This window comes from Eptatretus burgeri, chromosome 3 (genome assembly GCF_056783735.1).
Source record: "Eptatretus burgeri isolate ZD-2024b chromosome 3, Ebu_testis_v1, whole genome shotgun sequence".
NCBI lineage: Eukaryota > Metazoa > Chordata > Myxini > Myxiniformes > Myxinidae > Eptatretus > Eptatretus burgeri.
This window is the reverse complement of record NC_140963.1, coordinates 72,403,522-72,421,765: the sequence shown is the minus strand read 5'-3', so window position 1 is coordinate 72,421,765 and position 18,244 is coordinate 72,403,522. Positions and strand designations below refer to the sequence as shown.

The 18,244-nt window shown below is 42.5% G+C and overlaps 1 protein-coding gene across 1 annotated transcript in view; it reads right to left on the bottom strand.

Annotated features, from left to right (window-relative positions):
- Positions 1-489: 489 nt before the first annotated feature.
- The window catches only part of CCT5 (chaperonin containing TCP1 subunit 5), a 41,710-nt gene continuing 23,955 nt past the window's right edge, over positions 490-18,244 (bottom strand). The window contains exons 7-11 of the mRNA XM_085873954.1: positions 7,979-8,098; positions 3,179-3,364; positions 2,830-2,967; positions 1,246-1,426; positions 490-832 (exon numbers count right to left, since the gene is read on the bottom strand). Coding sequence (XP_085730080.1) covers positions 705-832; positions 1,246-1,426; positions 2,830-2,967; positions 3,179-3,364; positions 7,979-8,098 — 753 coding nt within the window. The 3' untranslated portion in view covers positions 490-704. The remainder of the gene's footprint in view (positions 833-1,245; positions 1,427-2,829; positions 2,968-3,178; positions 3,365-7,978; positions 8,099-18,244) is intronic.

The window sequence follows — 18,244 nt, the reverse complement described above, 5'->3', positions numbered from 1 at the left end:
GAACCATCCATCTCAAAGGAATCATTTTCTATTGCAAAGCCCCCTCCCTCAAAGTGATCACGAAAGATGGAGCTCAAGGTAAGGCAAGCTGTGTGAAAGTTCCCCAGTACAGTATATAATAAAACTAACAAGAGTATTACAAAATCCTCGAGTACTGCATTCACCTTTAAAACACTTGGCCAACAATCCTTCATCTCACTTCAAAACATGGAACATTTACTTCAAAGATTCATCAAAACGTTAAATTGCATTGATGTTATTTGACAAATGTGCCCCTTCTGATTTGTCAGCAAAAACGCCCGAGTGTCCAAATTCCAATATAATGAAAATCTGGAAGAGGAAAAGATGAAAAAAAATTCCTTATGGCTCTGGGTAAATTTCTTCCAACTTCCTTGGCTGTCCTGATAGGCCTTGATCAGAGGAAATCAATGCCTCTGCAGTTTGCAGAGCTAAATGATTTCTCAGTGAGATATCACAATTACACAATGGCATGATGAAGAATATTTATTCAGAGGTCTTACATATTCCTTTAGCTTTCAATAGCAAAACGTTTTCTCGTCATTCAATTTTTAACACTGAAGCTCACGTCACGTTACCACACAGGACCGGCCTCAAGCACAAAAGGGAGGAATTCCTCGGAACTCGTTTGAACAACTGACATACTCTGGGAATGTGTCGCAGACGTAGGACTAAAAGGTAGAGCTTCAATCCATTTTCTCTCCAGAGCTACGAATATCATCGATCTTCAGCACCATCTTGACTACTTGTGTCGCGAGCAAGATCTGCTGTTTCTTCGCAAGCAATGTCTCCACCACGTGCTGTTCTTTCATATCTGTTGACCAAAAATGTTTTTGTTTTAAATATAACCAATGCAACAATTTAAGCATTTTCTGCTTTCACGGTTTTTCGTGAGATTTTTCATTTTTCCCTTGTAAATCACGAATCGCCGGGAACTTGTCCCCCTTTTCTCTATTTAAACAATGCCTCGACATTCACGGCATTCTTCAGGAACGGATCTCCATGGCGAATGCCGGGGTCTGACAGTACCTACATTTTATTGCCCATAAATGGAAGATTTAATATTCTACACATTTTGGTGAAAAATTTCAATCACTGCAGCAGTACAATGATTATAAATATGCTGAGATTGTCTTTCATTCCCGAGTGGTAGAAATTACTCAACTGCTCAAAGGTACACACAACAGAGTTCCTCAAGCACAATAAAGGAAGTTTCTTTTAACGAACCGTTGGTGCCTTTGTTCATGCAGTCAATTCCAAGCCAAGGCTTGCTCTCCTTGAGCTGTTGTGCACGGATGGCTGCTAGTGTCTGGATGGAGTTCAGTCCTGCATTCTCTGCCAAAGCCATGGGCACCACCTCGAGTGAATCTGCAAATGCTCGCATGGCATACTGCTCCAGGTTTGGGCACTGAACGGGGTTTGAGGGAGGGTTAAATTAAATCGAAAAATACAACAATTTGTACTCAAATACACCAATAATTAAAATCAAAAACAAATGCTCAGAGATTTCAAAGTTTCATCCAAAAAGTTACCTTCATCAGGAACTGGGTGAACATTTGAATCACATCAATTAGTCCCTGATTAAGGCCTTTCTGTGGCTGAATCAGTGGACTTTGAACCTTTGCATTTCCAAACAAAGATATGAGTAGGTTGTGCTTTTGTGTTCACTGCACGATGGTTCACGCAATTCAACGATTCATCTCACGTTCACCAACTCGTCATGTACCATGGCCGATGATGCAGAGCATTGATGCTGCTAAAGCAGTTACTATGGCTACAATAGTGGTCGCCACTCCGACTCAGGGAGTCAAAGCAGGAGTTTGGAATTTGTTAAGGGCGCCGGCGATAGCTTGCCTACTCTTTACGAAGGACACTGTGGAATCCAACATCCACCAACAAATGCAGGCAGACGGGACCCCCAGTTTAACATCCATACGAGGGACAGCACACACATTGATGAATCACCCTACCGATGAAACACTAGTAATAACAGCTTATAGCTGGGCTGACATTCAAACCCAGGTTTGCCAACTTGGAGGTGAGTGTGCAGACCTCCAAGTCTAAGGCATCATTGCAAGCGTTCGCGAACTACTACTTTTAAACCTTGCATGCCAATCGGACTTGGAAAGGTATATTCCTTCGGGAATATATTTGGGCTAACATTCGGGAAAGGTATTCGGGCTAACAGTGCTTTGCAAAAAGTTGTGAGCCAGATGGTACCGTGGCTAAATTTCAAACTCCTGCCCTAACCCACAGGGGGCACTGTGCATCAACGGCACAGCCGCATGCCCAACAATGATGCAACCAGCAGCCATGGGCTGCACACAAAGTGAATGAATGTGTATTTGGGTATGTACTGTAAACCGTTATGACAGACAAGTATTGAATTATGAAACTGCTATCAGTTTGGCTGCAGTTTCAGGCTCGTCTCTGAGTCATTCTGTAGCTTTTGACCATCCGCAAGGAATGGTCATCCAGAATGATGGTCCATCTTGTGCATGGCTATTTGACGGAACTTGCTCTACAGACTTGTGACCGACAGAGCTACAATTGCTTGTACACAGCCAACTGGAAATATGCCAAGCCGACAGATGTTCATCTTGTGTACAATGAAAGCCTCAAATGGGAAATTTTCCACATAAACAAATTGGGAGACTCAAAATAATATGCAATGCACAATACGGATGAAAAAATAATTCTTAAATAATAAAATTAATAAATCGATATTCCATTACCTTGCATCTAATTGCTGCACACATGCTGCTTGACAACAACATTCAAGTAAAGAAGAAAAGAAAAGCATTAATCAACCTTGTCAGCTGCTGTGTTGACCGACAATGAGCAAGAGATTTCTGGTGAGCCACCTCCATATATGATGCGATTGTCCCGCACCAAGTTCCGGATCACACACAGGGCATCGTGAATCGATCGCTTGGCTTCTTCAACGATCTGACCACAGTAAAAATAAACAAACGGGCAATGTATATTCCCAAGACAGAGCCAAATAGGCAGAGATAGCAAACTAAATATTGAAAAAAAAAAATATACTTTAACAAAATTTTCCTTTGTTGGAAAACCACCGACAGCCAACCCAGGTACATTTTAGTTTGTCAAGAGAAACTGAGCCGAACGTAGAAACCCACTTCCCCCACCAAATCACCATCTTGTTGCCACCACGGATGAAGATGGTGACTGCACGCGAGTTGTGACACTGCTCAATGACCAGCATGTGTTCCTTGGTGGTGCCGAAGCTGAGCTGCCGCACAAGCCCCGCATAGCCCAGCTTCTCGGGGGTCAGTTCAGAAAACCGTGGAACAATTCTGCCTCCAGTGGCAATAGCGATCAGCTGCACATAAAGTGTGAAACAAGTTTGCAAGCTCAAATAATGCCCAACAAAATGGTGAGCTCATAAAATTATTTAATAAAAATTGCCTACCACCCCTTTTCATGCATACTGTACAGCTTAGCTCGATCACGCTCATTCTTGTTCAACTGCTGGTGAGTCAATAATTAATATTGATGCATGATGATGTGAATGGCTGATTTTACAAACAAAAATAATAATAACTAGAGGTGCGATACTTTACAACTGCGAGCCATTATGGCTGGGTACCATGACGCCCTGCTTTGATAAGACACCTGACCCAGAACGTCCTCTTTATCCAGAGAAAACATTATTTGATTTTTTCCTTCAATCCAATGTCGCCACCAAACCACGTGACCCATCATACATTCGTTATCACCTGCCACCTCATCCTCCCACCACACTCCTTTCACGCTCCCACCCTACCCCTTCCCGCTCCCACCCCACCCCTTTCCCTTCCTCCGTTAGTTACCAAGTGTAATTGCTCATGTTCAGTTTCACGTTCCTTATAAAGAGCTCGGATTGCACACCACTTATGCAGACGGACTATCCCACTGTTTCACACACCACTCATTCACATAATCCACTCCACTGTTTTCTTTCTCCCTCACTCTCATACCATGCTCACTGACTCTTTCCATGCACACAAGCCATCTGACGGCAGTCCGGCAGCTGCTTCCGGGGTCCCGCCAACACCATTCGCATCTCGCATCATGTCGGGCCTTTGTCATCGGCTCCCGTGGGAAAATTTTTATCAATGAAAGACTACGATTTTCTTTCCTCTGCATAACACCAATTCCAATGCCTTCATTGGGCAGTGAATATTAAAGCGCTGCTACAATCGTTGCGAACAAAACATGCATTTCCTTGTTCGAGTCACAATCAAAATGTACCATTGTTTCCTCAAAACGGTGCAGCGTTATTTAATGATAGAAGACTCGACTTCACGATCAGACCAATTAATTACGGAAGCAGGAATTTCACGAAGAAGCCGATGTTAATGTTTATTCACTTCACATAACATGTGCATTACATATCCATGGGATTTTAATAAGCTTTTAAAGTCAGGCTAAAACAAAAAGTATATTTAATGAAAGTCCACGATTTTCTTTCCTCTATAAAATATGAGAATCAACGTACCTTCATTGGGCGGTGTATGTTAGACCATTGCAGCGATCATTGCACACAACATGCATTACCTCGTTTTGAGTTGTAATAAAAATATTCTGCCGTTTCCTCAAAACAGTTGTTATATTTAATGATAGAAGATGCTTGGTTATTTTCAAAAGTACATCAGAGGCATTATTGAGCAATCTGAGCTATGTGAAGCAAAAAATATGGCAGCAATTTCTGGGCTGCTGGAGGGAAAGGCGTGGATTCGCTTAAAGGCGGTGCGTATGACATTTACAGAGAGGCGGGAAGGCGTGGCCTGCAGAATGGGCGGCGCTTATGACCCAGCCACCCACAGACATAAACTTAGCGACACACACACACACACACACACACACACACACACACACACACACACACACACACACACACACACACACACACACACACACACACACACACACACACACACACACACACACACACACACACACACACACACACACAGCCTGGTGTTGGCGCAGTGGTTGGGGCAGCGGCTTGGGATCCAAAATACATATACACACACACATATATATATATACATATATATATATCTATATATATATATATATACATATATATATATATATATATATATATATATATATATATATATATATATATATATATATATATATATATACATACATATATACATACACACACACACACACACACACACGTGTATATATATATATATATATATATATATATATATATATATATATATATATATATATATATATATATATATGATTGAATGGTTATGATAAAATAATTAAACAATTATTTCTCTGAAACCGAATAACCTATCAATACTGGACTTTGCAGTTATGATCCACTACCCTTGCTCCATGTAATGAGATGTGGTTCACTTTGATGCATCAAGCGGTTTCGGAGAAAAAGGTTCTTAAAGTTTCGGTTTTCAAATAAACATGGCTGCTAAACCACGTGAACTACGTCGTTGAAAATTTGCACTCTGCCCATTACTGGATAGAGGCTTACATGTGTGAAGTTTCTTTTGATCAGATAGTGTTCGTTTTCCCATCCAATATTGCTGCCACACCAAATGACCTATGACATCATCATTTTCACACTGTATGCAGCAATGGTGTTGGATGATATTTGGAAAATGTCACTTCAATCGGATAAGCGGTTCCAGAGAAAGTATTATTTAATATTTTTCTTCAATCCAATATGGCCGAACCGTATAAATTATTATTTATCACCCTTGTATCCCTAACTCATGGGAAACATGTCTGTGAAGTTTCCCCTGAATCCATCCAGCCGTTCTGGAGACTTTTGAAAGTTTTAGGGTAAATCCAAGATGGCTGCCAGACCATGTGACCTATGACGTCAAAGTTATCAAATTATATTCAGCATGACTAGTTGATCATTTGGGTGCAGTTTCACCTTGATCTCTAAAGCGGTTCTGGAGAAGAAGAATTTTTTTTTTGAAAAAAAAAACAATATGGCTGCCAAACTACATGACGGATGACATCATAAATCAAAGTGTTTTATAGGCATTGAGGCACAGATTACGTGCATGAAGTTTTAGATTTTTAGGACAAGGATTTATGTTTACACATTTATGGCTGGCCTTCCACTTCACCAATGACATCATTACAAGATCCTTATTCCCCAATGGGAGTAGAATGTCAAGGGCCAAGTTTCAATTTTTTCTGATCAGCAGTTTGAGAGATATAATTCCTTAATTTTTTTTTGTTTAATCCAAGATGGCTGCCAAACCACATGACCTATGATGTTATAATTATCATTAAAATATTCTCCATGGGGGATTACTCCGACCCTGAAAATTCTGTCACAAGCAGTTGCTGAGAAAACAATTTTTTTAAAAATATGAGTAAAAAATAATACTAAAGGCACAAAATGGGACAAAGAAAAAGAAGAACAACAACAATGGGCTTCCAAGCAATTGTTTGGAAGCCGAATAAAAATAAAAATAAACCAATGTCACCCGCAGGGGTCTTGCCAAAAGGTGACCACGTGTGACTTCTTTAAGGTCACACTGAGGTGAACAGAGCTGCTATCCACCAGGAGCGACTCCTTGAGGAATATCTGCCTACGAGAGATTCCGATGAGAATCGTTCTACAGAGTAACCATGAAAAATATGCTTTTGCCTCATAACGTCACCAAATGACGTCATAATGTCTCAAGCTTGACATATCTAGAAAGCACTCACCGAGGTGTTCAATTTGAGGTACTACACGATATGGTTCCTAAAACTTGAAAATTTGACCTTGGGGTCAAATATGCTTGACATGCGGCGCTAACCATGAAGGTCAAGGCCAATCGCCACCAAAAATTAATCAGCTGAGCGCCAGACCATGAACTATATTCCCATGAAGTTTGAAGACGATCCGATCAAAATTACTCAAAAAAGGGTTTCGTCGACTCCCCTGATTTGCAACAAAGTGACCTTGACCTTCAAAATTTTGTGCACTGAAAGGGACCTCTATAGGCCTCTGATATGCGAAGTTACAAAAATTTCCAATGATAACTGTGCTCTGCAGAGTGATTTATATGTGATTACAGACAAAAAAAACAAAAAAAACAAATGAAGGTCAAGGCCAATCCCCACCAAAAATTAATCAGCTGAGCGCCAGACCATGAACTATATTCCCATGAAGTTTGAAGACTATCCGATCAAAATTACTCGAAAAAGGGTTTCGTCGACTCCCCTGATTTGCAACAAAGTGACCTTGACCTTTGACCTTGACCTTCAAAATGTTGTGCACTGAAAGGGACCTCTATAGGCCTCTGATATGCGAAGTTACAAAAATTTCCAATGATAACTGTGCTCTGCAGAATTTTTTATACGTGATTACAGACAAACAAACAAACAAACAAAAAACATACAAGCTGACTAACATATCTTGCAAAAACTTCGTTTTGGCAAGATAATAAAAAATAAAAAAAATACAAGCTGACCAACATATCTTGCAAAAACTTCGTTTTGGCAAGATAACAAATAATCTGAACAGAAACAATAGGGTACCACAGCCTGTAAGGCTAATGGTAGCCTAATAATAAAAGAGGACGATAATCTCATTGTAATGCTCTTATGGCAAATAAACGACTCAGAAATAAATCTCTGATAGCCAGATAAGAAGTATCTTCATTTGCCGGATGTATCCCAATGGTCATCCAGAAGTCACATGATTGCGAGAGCCGCAACCTTCAATAAATTAATGAAGAAAAATTTCTGATTGACCGTCAGTGATTCAGCTCAATACTGTTTGGCATGTCATCAATTTATGTATGCAAGTGAGGAGGGGTAAAAGAGGTTAACATTCTGACATATCTGCATAAATAATAAATGGTCTCCATCACAGTGCAATAAAACGCAGGGCTTAAACTGATTTCTCTGGGAACGACTTCGTCGCAGCGATAGCAAAATGTGCACAGTCAAGGATCCACACCTCGATCTCAGGACCTCCGACCCAGCGCACGGCAGGAAGCTCATTCTGCAGAAGCAAGTGGTTTGCCTCATCATCGAAACCCCACTGGCAGATTGCCAGATTTGCTCCGGTCGCCTTGACCTGTACAAAAAAAAGAAGAAAAGAACACACCAACACACAAAAAAGATGTTTAGATAGTTCAGAAAATAATAAAAATTGTGTCCACGTTTTTGGGACAGAATGACGATGACGAGAGGGCAAAGTAACACCCAAGTTTGCCAAAGAGATCACTCAGGTCGACACCCTCATGCTCACATACCGATTGTACAAGCTATTGGTAATACCCTACATCTCAGCTAGAAACTGAGCATCTTGGAACGTTCTTAGCATCCCTATAAGCTTCCACCCACGGGTCTCACTAAAAACCTGGTTTTCTTTTTGAGAAATACAATTGTTGAAGCAGAGCCTTAATGTGGGCATGTACACCAAGCTTTACCTTATCTGTAAGAAATGCATGTCTCGTGTGTTGTGGGGGAAAGTTGACCAATGTAGTGTTCCCCCCAAATTGCGGAAATATAGTTTTATATTTCATGACCTATCGGTGCCTTTAACTAATGAGTAAAAGCAATTGGTGTCATTAACAAATCAGTAAAGTTACAGGAGCTGAGCTGCTGGAGAGTTCAGGAGGAAAAGTCTGTAAAACCTGCAGTCCTGTAGAGAGCAAAGATTTTTTCCCCACTTCTAATAGATAAACTGCATACAACATGTTGGCCCATGTGTGCCCACCTTAAAACAACCCCAACTAGATAGCTGCGATCACAGAGCGATTGCCAAGGGTTAGCCTCCCATGATGGCCATTTTTTTCAGACTACCTTGACCTTCAGCATTTAAGGCGAGAGCATAAATTAAGAAAATGTGTCCCCATCGACAATTTATCCCTAAAACTCAACATTAAAAGGAAAAATATTCAAGTTACGATCAAAAAAGTGTGTTTTTTGTTAAATCGGTCACAATCCAAAAAAAGTAGGTCAAGTACACAAATGAAATATCAGGTGAAAAACTTTAGTGGCAAGTAGGTACACTATTACGAAGCAAGAACATCTTGGAAGGCCAAGCGGTCTGAGATTCCACAATGGCAAGATTGAGCGATAGCAAAAAAGGCGTAATCTATTTTTCAGACCGCCATTTGACCTTGACATTTAACACGGAGGGGTATGATGTAAATTAATCATAAATGTGCCTTGATTGAGGCTATCGAGCGAGGGCAATTACATTCTGATCAGATAAACCTGAGTCAAGTTATGGTGAAAAATGTAAAAATTTCTGCAATTACGTGTGTGAGGGAAGGTGTTGTGTTTGTATTGTTGTCTGGCTTCCTTCTTGGGACTACAATGCAGTAATTGGTGATTTTTTTTGATCATGTCCTTGAAAATTAGGTCAGGGTCAAAAAATGTCAACCACACTTTTTATTCCTATTACTGATGCAAATTTAATTCTCAAACTCGCAGCCGTCTCCGAGATACAGCTCAGAAATTGGCAGAAAAAAAGAATCCAAAGCACTTATTGGGGTCTAAAACTCTGAGGTACCATTAATAATTGAAGGCACCAATTATATAAACAATCCCAACAAGTGCAAGTCTCCCCCTATCTGACAGGTCGAAGCTTAGTTAACTCAAACATGATCAGTGAGTGCCATCAACTGTACTCATCCCACCGTGGAAGTAGTCAAACAAAAAACGGTTACAAATAAGGGTCCTCTCTGGATAGACAGCATGGTCCCAAATCTTTTAGATGAGAAAGAAAAGAGCAGTTAACCTAAAATAAACCAAAAATATCATTTAACGAGTTGGCAAAGAAAATTTTGTTTATGTCCATGTGTGTGTGTGTGTGACATGTGTGGCAGCTCCATTACAAGCCTTAGGTCCTGTAGTGTATAAAAGAAATGGAAAAACATACACCATGCTGTGGCCTATATTCAACAATGGAACTAAACTTGCACTCTCGGTATTTAACGACACAGCCCCTGCAAAAAAGCAATCATCAAAATCATACGACAATTTATACTATCCATAACAATAAAAGGCAACGTGTGTGCGTCAGTGTGTGTGTGTGTGTGTGTGTGTGTGTGTGTGTGTGTGTGTGTGTGTGTGTGTGTGTGTGTGTGTGTGTGTGTGTCGCCTCCACAACTCCAAAACTATAAAACCGAGCAGTCTGAAACTTTGCAAGCACACCAAGAAAACTCCATGGAAGTGCAGGAGTGAAAATTGGGTCTTTGGGTTGATTAAAACACCCCTTTTGAAGATAATTAACGGCCTTATTAAATTATATCCTTCATCAGGCAATACTCGGCCACCTCGCTCTCTGCGGTCTTGAGGCGTTTCCTGGGTAACCTCATTGGGATCTAAAGCCGCCATGTTTTTTGGCTTACTCAACCTTGTCTTGACTTGGAACAAGCTATTCATCAAAGCTACGAATCGCTGGGTACATTGCATGGCATATAAATTCCTGGAGACGTCAGCGTTCATTTTTTTAATTTCATTTCCGCACCACGAGTATCTCAAACTTAAAAGAATTTCAAAATTAAAGCCCCAGAATCGAACTTACAAGCAGTTCGGACTAGAAAAATGTCGATTTGTCAAATTCGGACATATGTGACATTTTGGGCGTCTCTGGGAGGTGTATGTTGAACATGACGGGTCGGTGATTGCCAATTGCATGCCAAGCGAGTCGTTTCACATCAACCGTTTTGTTGGAGTGCTTGCTTGACTGTCGAAGCCACTTGGTGAGTGCTCTCCATGTTGCTTGGTGGTTTCGGGAAAAAGTACATGTGCTTTCAATCTCACATTGATTAGATGTACGTTTCCGCCTTTGTTGGGTCCCGCAGTGCAGGACGGTTGGCGCCTCGGGATGTGTCTCATCCACTGAAAATGTGCAATTATATTTTTACAGGACATCACTTTGTTTAACCTTGTTGTGCGATAACCTTTTGTAATCCACCCTTCACTTCGACATTGATACTTATAAAAAACAAAAAAACAAGTAGTGCCAGGCACAACAAATCCCGCCCACCCATTTAAGGCATAACGTTATTTTGGGGATCAAATTTAAATTCGATACATCCTTAACCTGAATGTTGATTATAAGGAATAGAATAAGGAATATTTTAGTCTTAGTTTGAAGTCAATTAAACTATTTTTGACGAAGTTATGACCGTAAAATGATTTTGACCTTTCAAGGCCACATAAGGTCAAAGGTCATGGTGTCAAATGAAAGCCAATAAAGGACTTGATACATGTCTTCCATAGTAAACATGCATATTCCTAACCTTTTTTGATTTATAATGGAAAATTTGTAATTTTGACCAATGACCATGATCCCCAAAACTTCGGACCCCACCGATCTTCACAAATATGCATTTTTCACTATCGGAATGGGTAGGATTATGTGACAAATAGAATAAGGTTCACTATAAGCTTAGTTTGAAGTAAATCAGATCATTTTTGACAAAGTTATGAGCGAAAAATGATTTTGATCTTTTCGTGACCTTGACCTTTGATCCAATTGGAACCAAAAAGTTAATGGGGTCGTTCAAGGTTTATTGCCCACCTGTGGCTTCAATTTGATAGTGTTTGCTAAAGCCGTTTTGCCATAAAGTTGCTAACAGACAGACAGACAAACAAACAAACAAAGACAAACAAACCGGACGATTACAATATTCCGCTCCCTCCTTCCGGGGGGTGGGGGGGGTGGGATAATTATCTCTCAAATAACGCTGTTTCAAGGTAAATCTTTGCGTTTGTCGTTTTTATTTAGTGTGTGTGTGTGTGTGTGTGTGTGTGTGTGTGTGTGTGTGTGTGTGTGTGTGTGTGTGTGTGTGTGTGTGTGTGTGTACACATTTAAGAATGTGTAATGGAGTCCTCCCAGGGTGGGCTCAAAGTATCCACCTTCATTTCAGTCAGGACCAAGCTTACTGAAGAAAACTTTCATGATTCATGGACCAAGCTGTGAAGTTTTCTGTTCTCAAAGTTTTGTGTCAAGGGCTCTCTTTGGGATCGTCACTGAGCTCCAGACAGCTTCCAACTGTAATTTGTTTGTGATTATATTCCCAGGGATGGTTTTTATATCTCTGAGGTTATTTGTCATCATTCTCATTGCTCCAACTATCACCGATACAACTTTGGCATTCTTCAGTTTCAGTTTCCATTTTCACTTCATTCTTGGTATTTGGTCATTTTCTTGATTTCTGCATTGTTCAGTCCAAAATTACTGGTATTAACACCTCACTTAGCAATGCCTTCCTCTGTCTTTTTTGTACCCAAGTAGGATATCTGGTCGCAATGCTTTGTTTTTGCTGTTCACGCTCAATGGGATCATGAGGTCGTACGTGAGTGGAACTTCCACGTTTTCAGTACACGCTTATGGTTAATGTTCCCACAAATTTTCTAGAACTGGGATATCAAAGTTTTTGCAGATGTGCCTGTGGTTAACATTACAAACTCTGTTGTGTCTTTGTGTGTACAGCTATTCTGACGAGATATTATTATTTAGTTGTGTTCGGTCATTAAGCATATCACTCTCTTTGCTCATGCCACCTCCACCCCTCACCTATCTCTTTTATTTTATTTTTTCCTCCCCCCTCACCCCCCCACCCCAATTCTTCTGTCACCTTCTCACTCCCCCCCTCCGAATAAAATTCAGCACTCTCCTCCCACGTCTCTGTCTCTCACACCCCTCCCTCCCGCAGTGTGGAGCAACATTTTGTGAGGCATTGTGCTCCCCACCTACACTCCCCCCCTTCCTCACTCTTCTCCCCTTCCTAGCTTCCCCCTTCTTCACCCACTCCTCGCTTCCCCTACCAACTCCCCACCCCTCCCTTCGCGAAGCGACAGGTTGTATTTGCTGGTATACCATATGGGAAGTGTCTATTTGTCTGTTTGACTTCTCGGCACTCATGAACCACTTGACGTAAGGAGTTCAAAACTGGTGGTTGTACTCAGGAGAGGGTGAAAGCATTTGGGGGGTGAGATGTTTGGGCAATGATGAAAACAATTCATGCTTTCAGAGTTTGGAATTCCATTTTTCTTGATGTAAATGTGTAGCGTATACCACCACCTGGTGGGTGCCGGTATTTCAAGTCACGATCAGAGAAAACCAAAGAAATGGGAGAACCAGAAGTTTGTTTGTCTTCTATGCACTCTGAACTGCTGTACGGAAAATGCTGAAAACTGGTGGATGTACCCAGGGTATGCACAGGAACGTTTTAGGCAATAAAAAATATGCATACTCCCAGACACCAAACAGGTTTTGATTTAACATTAAAAGAAAACAACAAGAAGGGCACTCTTCGACATCACCAGATATGCCTCCGCCCACATTATTACATCGTTATAATACTTGTACCAAGTTTGATTTAAATCCCTGAACACAGATTCAAAACATTAAATAGTTCTGGCTGCCAAACCACGTGTCTGATGAGGATGAAATTCAAGACATGTTCCATATGACAACCACATAATAATTGCGAAGTTTCACGTCTATTAATGAAGCGGTTCAAGATAAAAAAAATTTAAAAGATTTTCGCTGAATCCAATGTGGCTGCCAGACCATGTGACGTATTAATTATTTGTGAACACCCTGGTATTCCCAAGGCTTGGGGAACATGTCGGCCATGGGCTAGATAGGGCCACCGTGCACCCCCCCCCCACCTCCCAACAAAACTGTTTTTTTGAAGTGTCTGGATATGCTGAATACGAATTTGAATGTTAACATTGAAAATATTGGGATGCACTACCTCTTGTAGCCTCATGAAAAGGGGTACCCTGAAAAATGAATTTTCGTCATTTGTGCCAAAAGCGATTTCCGTACCCAATCAGAATGGCTTTGAGACAACCCATTACACTGTCAGACTACACATATTATGGCTTCTATGAAACATAATCTCATGCTAGTTCCATGTACGTGTCAAAAATTAATATATCCAAGAGCTTATATAACATGTTGAGTACATGTACTGTATCGTCTTATTAACTGCCCATTACTGTGTTGTAGTTTTCAATAAAGCTTATTTTATCCTGTTTCTTGTTATATATCCTGCTAATTAACCATGAGGTGACATGCCAATGCCAACTGCATTCCACTTGATGCCAAAATGGGTCCAATATCTTGGATACCCGCAATGTTATCACATCCTAAATTGCATATGGTTAATCTCATTGTGTTTGTTAACTATCACCAGAACCTCCATCGAGGTCAATACCTGAAACAGAAATGACTTGGTGCTGAAGAGAAAGCTTGATTTCTCATGAACAAAGATATCCATATTGAAATTGGTATTGTGTGAATTTTTTTTTCCTCCACATAATTATATTTTTAATGTGCAGAATATGGCCATTGGAGCAGTAGTACAGACATCTCCCCCTCAAGGAACTTCAACAACAAATATTCATTTGCAGATTACTCAAGAATTATTCCCATCATTTACATTGAAGCCAACAGGTTAGTTAAGATACAATTCATTTATTTTGACATTAACATCAAATATGTAGTTGTTTTCTCTTTTAGGTCAGAGACAATCACAAGTCAATTATGAATAGCAAAATAACTTTCAATTTTAAATTTAATCACAGATATGACATTTTAAATTTTTTAATGTTGGCTTTCTTATCTATTTGCCGGTTCACAGAGGCTGAGTGCAACCATGCAAAGTGATGTCTGACCCAATGCACTGATCAGAACGTCAAGAGAAAGAAGGCCCCCAACCAAACGCCCGAAGGATGGTGGCAGTGGAGGTCAAGGGACAAGGCCAAAGTCCAGGTGCATCATACACATCCCTGGGCTTCAGTACGGACCTCTCGTGGCATTATCAATAAGTGCAGAATCCGATGACTTAGCTGACCCCAATGATAATTGAGGTAACACCGGTCAACGAGCGCATTATGAGATTAAGGATTCGTCACTCCTTAGGTGTCATTTCCCTGGTCTCTGTTTATGCTCGAACTGAGGCGCGTGATCTCACCGTGAAGGATGCATTCTATGCCACGCTCGAGTCTGTGGTTGATCAGTGCCCCAGACGAGATACACTTCGAGTCTTGGGGGATTTCAATGCATCGACTGGAACTGATAGGGATGGTTATGAGGTGTGTGTTGGTCCCCATGGGTCAGGAACTATGAACCAGAATAGCACCAAGTTCCTTGACTTTGTAAGAAGTCATGGACTTAGGGTGGCTGGTTCATGGTTTCAGCACCCATAAGCTCATCGCTGGACGTGGTATTCCAACGCTGGCGGTGTGGCAAAGGAGATTGACCATGTCCTCATTGACGGTCGTTGGAGGATGATCCAGAACTGCAGGGTCTACCAGAGTGCTCAGTTCCTCAATACTGACCACAGGCTTGTTGTAGCAACTCTAAAGCTGCACCTTAAATCCTGGAGAATGGTACCATCCCAGCCTCGGCTGGATGTTGGCAAGCTCAGGGATGAGAGAGTAGCTGAGGAGTTTGCGAACAGGCTGAGCGGACACTTGGGGAGTCTGGGTGCTTTGGGGAGTCCTGAAGAGTTGTGGAGCGCCTTCAAGACCACCGTCCTTGATGTTGCCGGTGGATGTCTTGGAACTCACCGCAGGGCAAAGAAGAATTTTGTCTCTCAAGGGACACTGGATACCATTGACCAGAGTCGCAGGGCCAGGCTGAATGTCAGAGCTGAGCTGTTCAGGGAGCTGAGGCGTAAAACTGTATGTGCACTGAGGGTGGACAAGGAGGCATATGTGCGAGGAATCTGTGAGGGGGTAGAGCATCACCTGTGGACAGGTGATTCTCGTCCCGCTTACAGGGGAATTCGCGCATTGCGTTCATCCAAGCCCATCCCTCGGAGCACTGCAGTTCGAGCAGAGAGTGGTAGGCTCTTGACAGAGGAGTCTGAAGTGAAGGCCCGCGAGGCCGGTTACTTTGAGCGGTTGTACCGGGCCGATCCCCCAGCTGTCGAGTTGGACGTCAAGGGTGTTACAACCCCTGTTTCTGACCCTCGAATCAACTGTGGTCCACCTTCGCTTGTGGAAACACGGGCTGCGGTGAACCAATTGAAACGGGGCAAAGCTCCAGGGATCTGTGGCATCCATGCTGAACTTCTCAAGGCTGGTGGAAATGCTGCACTCGTGTCGTTGCATGCAGTTTTGTGCTCTGCCTGGAACACAGGCATCGTCCCAACTGACTGGAAGAGGGGCCTTGTTGTCCCTCTCTGGAAAGGGAAGGGTGATCGCCAAGACTGCAACAACTACCGAGGGGTGATGCTGCTCTCAGTGCCAGGCAAGGTCTTTGCTCGGATAATTCTTGATAGGGTTCGCCACCATCTGCTTGAGCACCAGCGTCCAGAGCAGTCAGGCTTTACACCAAAGAGGTCAACGATTGACCGTATCCTTGCCCTTCGTGTCCTCACCGAACACAGACGAGAGTTTCGCCAGGGGCTGCTTGCAGCCTATGTTGATCTCTGTAAAGCGTTCGATTCAGTGAATCGGGATGTCCTCTGGAGGATTCTTGGTCTTCGTGGGGTGCCACCAAAACTGATCGATCTGATGTCTGAACTTTACTCTGGTACTGAGAGTGCTGTGAAGTGTGGTGGTACCATCTCTGACTTATTTCCAGTTGTTACTGGAGTTAGTCAGGGATGTGTACTGGCCCCCACACTTTTCAGCACTTGTATGGACTGGATTCTAGGGAGGATGTCGGAGAAATCAAGTTGCGGTGCATCGTTTGGGAATGTCAAGATCTCGGACCTTGATTTTGCAGATGATGCAGTCATCTTTGTGGAGACTTTAGACTTCCTTTTGGGGGCCCTCGAGGTGCTGAATGAGGAGTCGGAGCCGCTGGGATTACGGGTTTCTTGGGTCAAAACTAAGATCCAGGCTTTCGGTTACATCTTGGATGCTGCTGTCCTGTCTGTGTCTGTTAGTGGTGAGGATGTTGAGGTCATGGAGAGATTCACTTACCTTGGCAGTGATATTCATGTCTCTGCTGGCTGCGAGTCAGAGGTCAATAGACGTCTGGGTCGGGGCTGGGGAGTCATGGATTCACTGGATCATGGGGTCTGGCGCTGCCGGTACCTGTGCGGGAGGATGAAAGTCCGAGTCTTCAGGTCCTTGGTACTTCCAGTCTTGCTCTATGGATGCGAGACTTGGACTCTGACCAAGGATCTGAGACGGAGACTTAATTCCTTTGGTACCAGGTCTCTTCGGAGAATCCTTGGCTATCGCTGGTCGGATTTTGTGTCCAACGAGCGGTTGCTGAGAGAGACTCCGATGACATTTGTTACCTGCATAGTCCGTGAGCGTCAGTTGCGGCTGTATGGACATGTGGCTCGTTTTCCTGACGCTGATCCTGCTCACCAGATTCTCTCAGCGAGGGAGTCTCATGAGTGGAGGAGGCCAGTGGGCCGACCACATGCCTCGTGGTTGCAGCAGGTTGACCATCATCTCAAGGAGATGGGGATGGGCCTGGTATCTGCCTGGGGGATGGCCAGACGGAGGCCCCTGGAGTACCGGCGGAAAGGGGATGCAGCGACGCGCTGTTCTGGCACATGCTCCCATACCTGACCTGACCTAATGTGCGTGAAGTTTCCTCATCGATCTGTCAAGCCGTTCTGGAGAAGATTTTTAAAGGCTTAGTCTTCAAAAAAAATCATAGCTGTTAAACCATGTGACCAACGACGTCATAGGTGGAGAACTTTTTGTTCCTCACGCAAATGCGATCATACTTGTAAAGTTTTGCAGATCTGTTCAGCCATTTCGGAGAATAATTTTGAGGGTTTTTATGTGAACAAAATGGCTGCCAAACCACGTGACCGATGACGTCATGAACCCCCCCCCCCAACCCAATTCAGCACGAAATCTGATAAAGTGTTCAACTAATGCCATTATGAAGCCACCTATGACATCATCAAAATATACCCATCAGAGATGGGGAATCCCCCACCATTGAATGAAAAAGGTCATACATATTCCAGATAATGAGGGAGGTGAATTGGAAACAAGACACCATTGGTCATCATCTCGAAAAAGTTCCCCAGGGGTGAGGAACGTCGTAACCAAAAATAATTGAAATCAGATAAGCGGTTTTCCATTTATTACAAAAAACTTTTTTCAAGATGGCCGCCCCAGTCGGCCATCTTGGATCCGGCCACGCCCAAAATCAATAGCGTTCTTCTTTTTCAGGTGGTACATGTGTGAACCAAATTTCAAATCGATATGGCAAACAGTTTATGAGTTGTCGCACTCACAGCTATAAATGTTGATGCCCAGC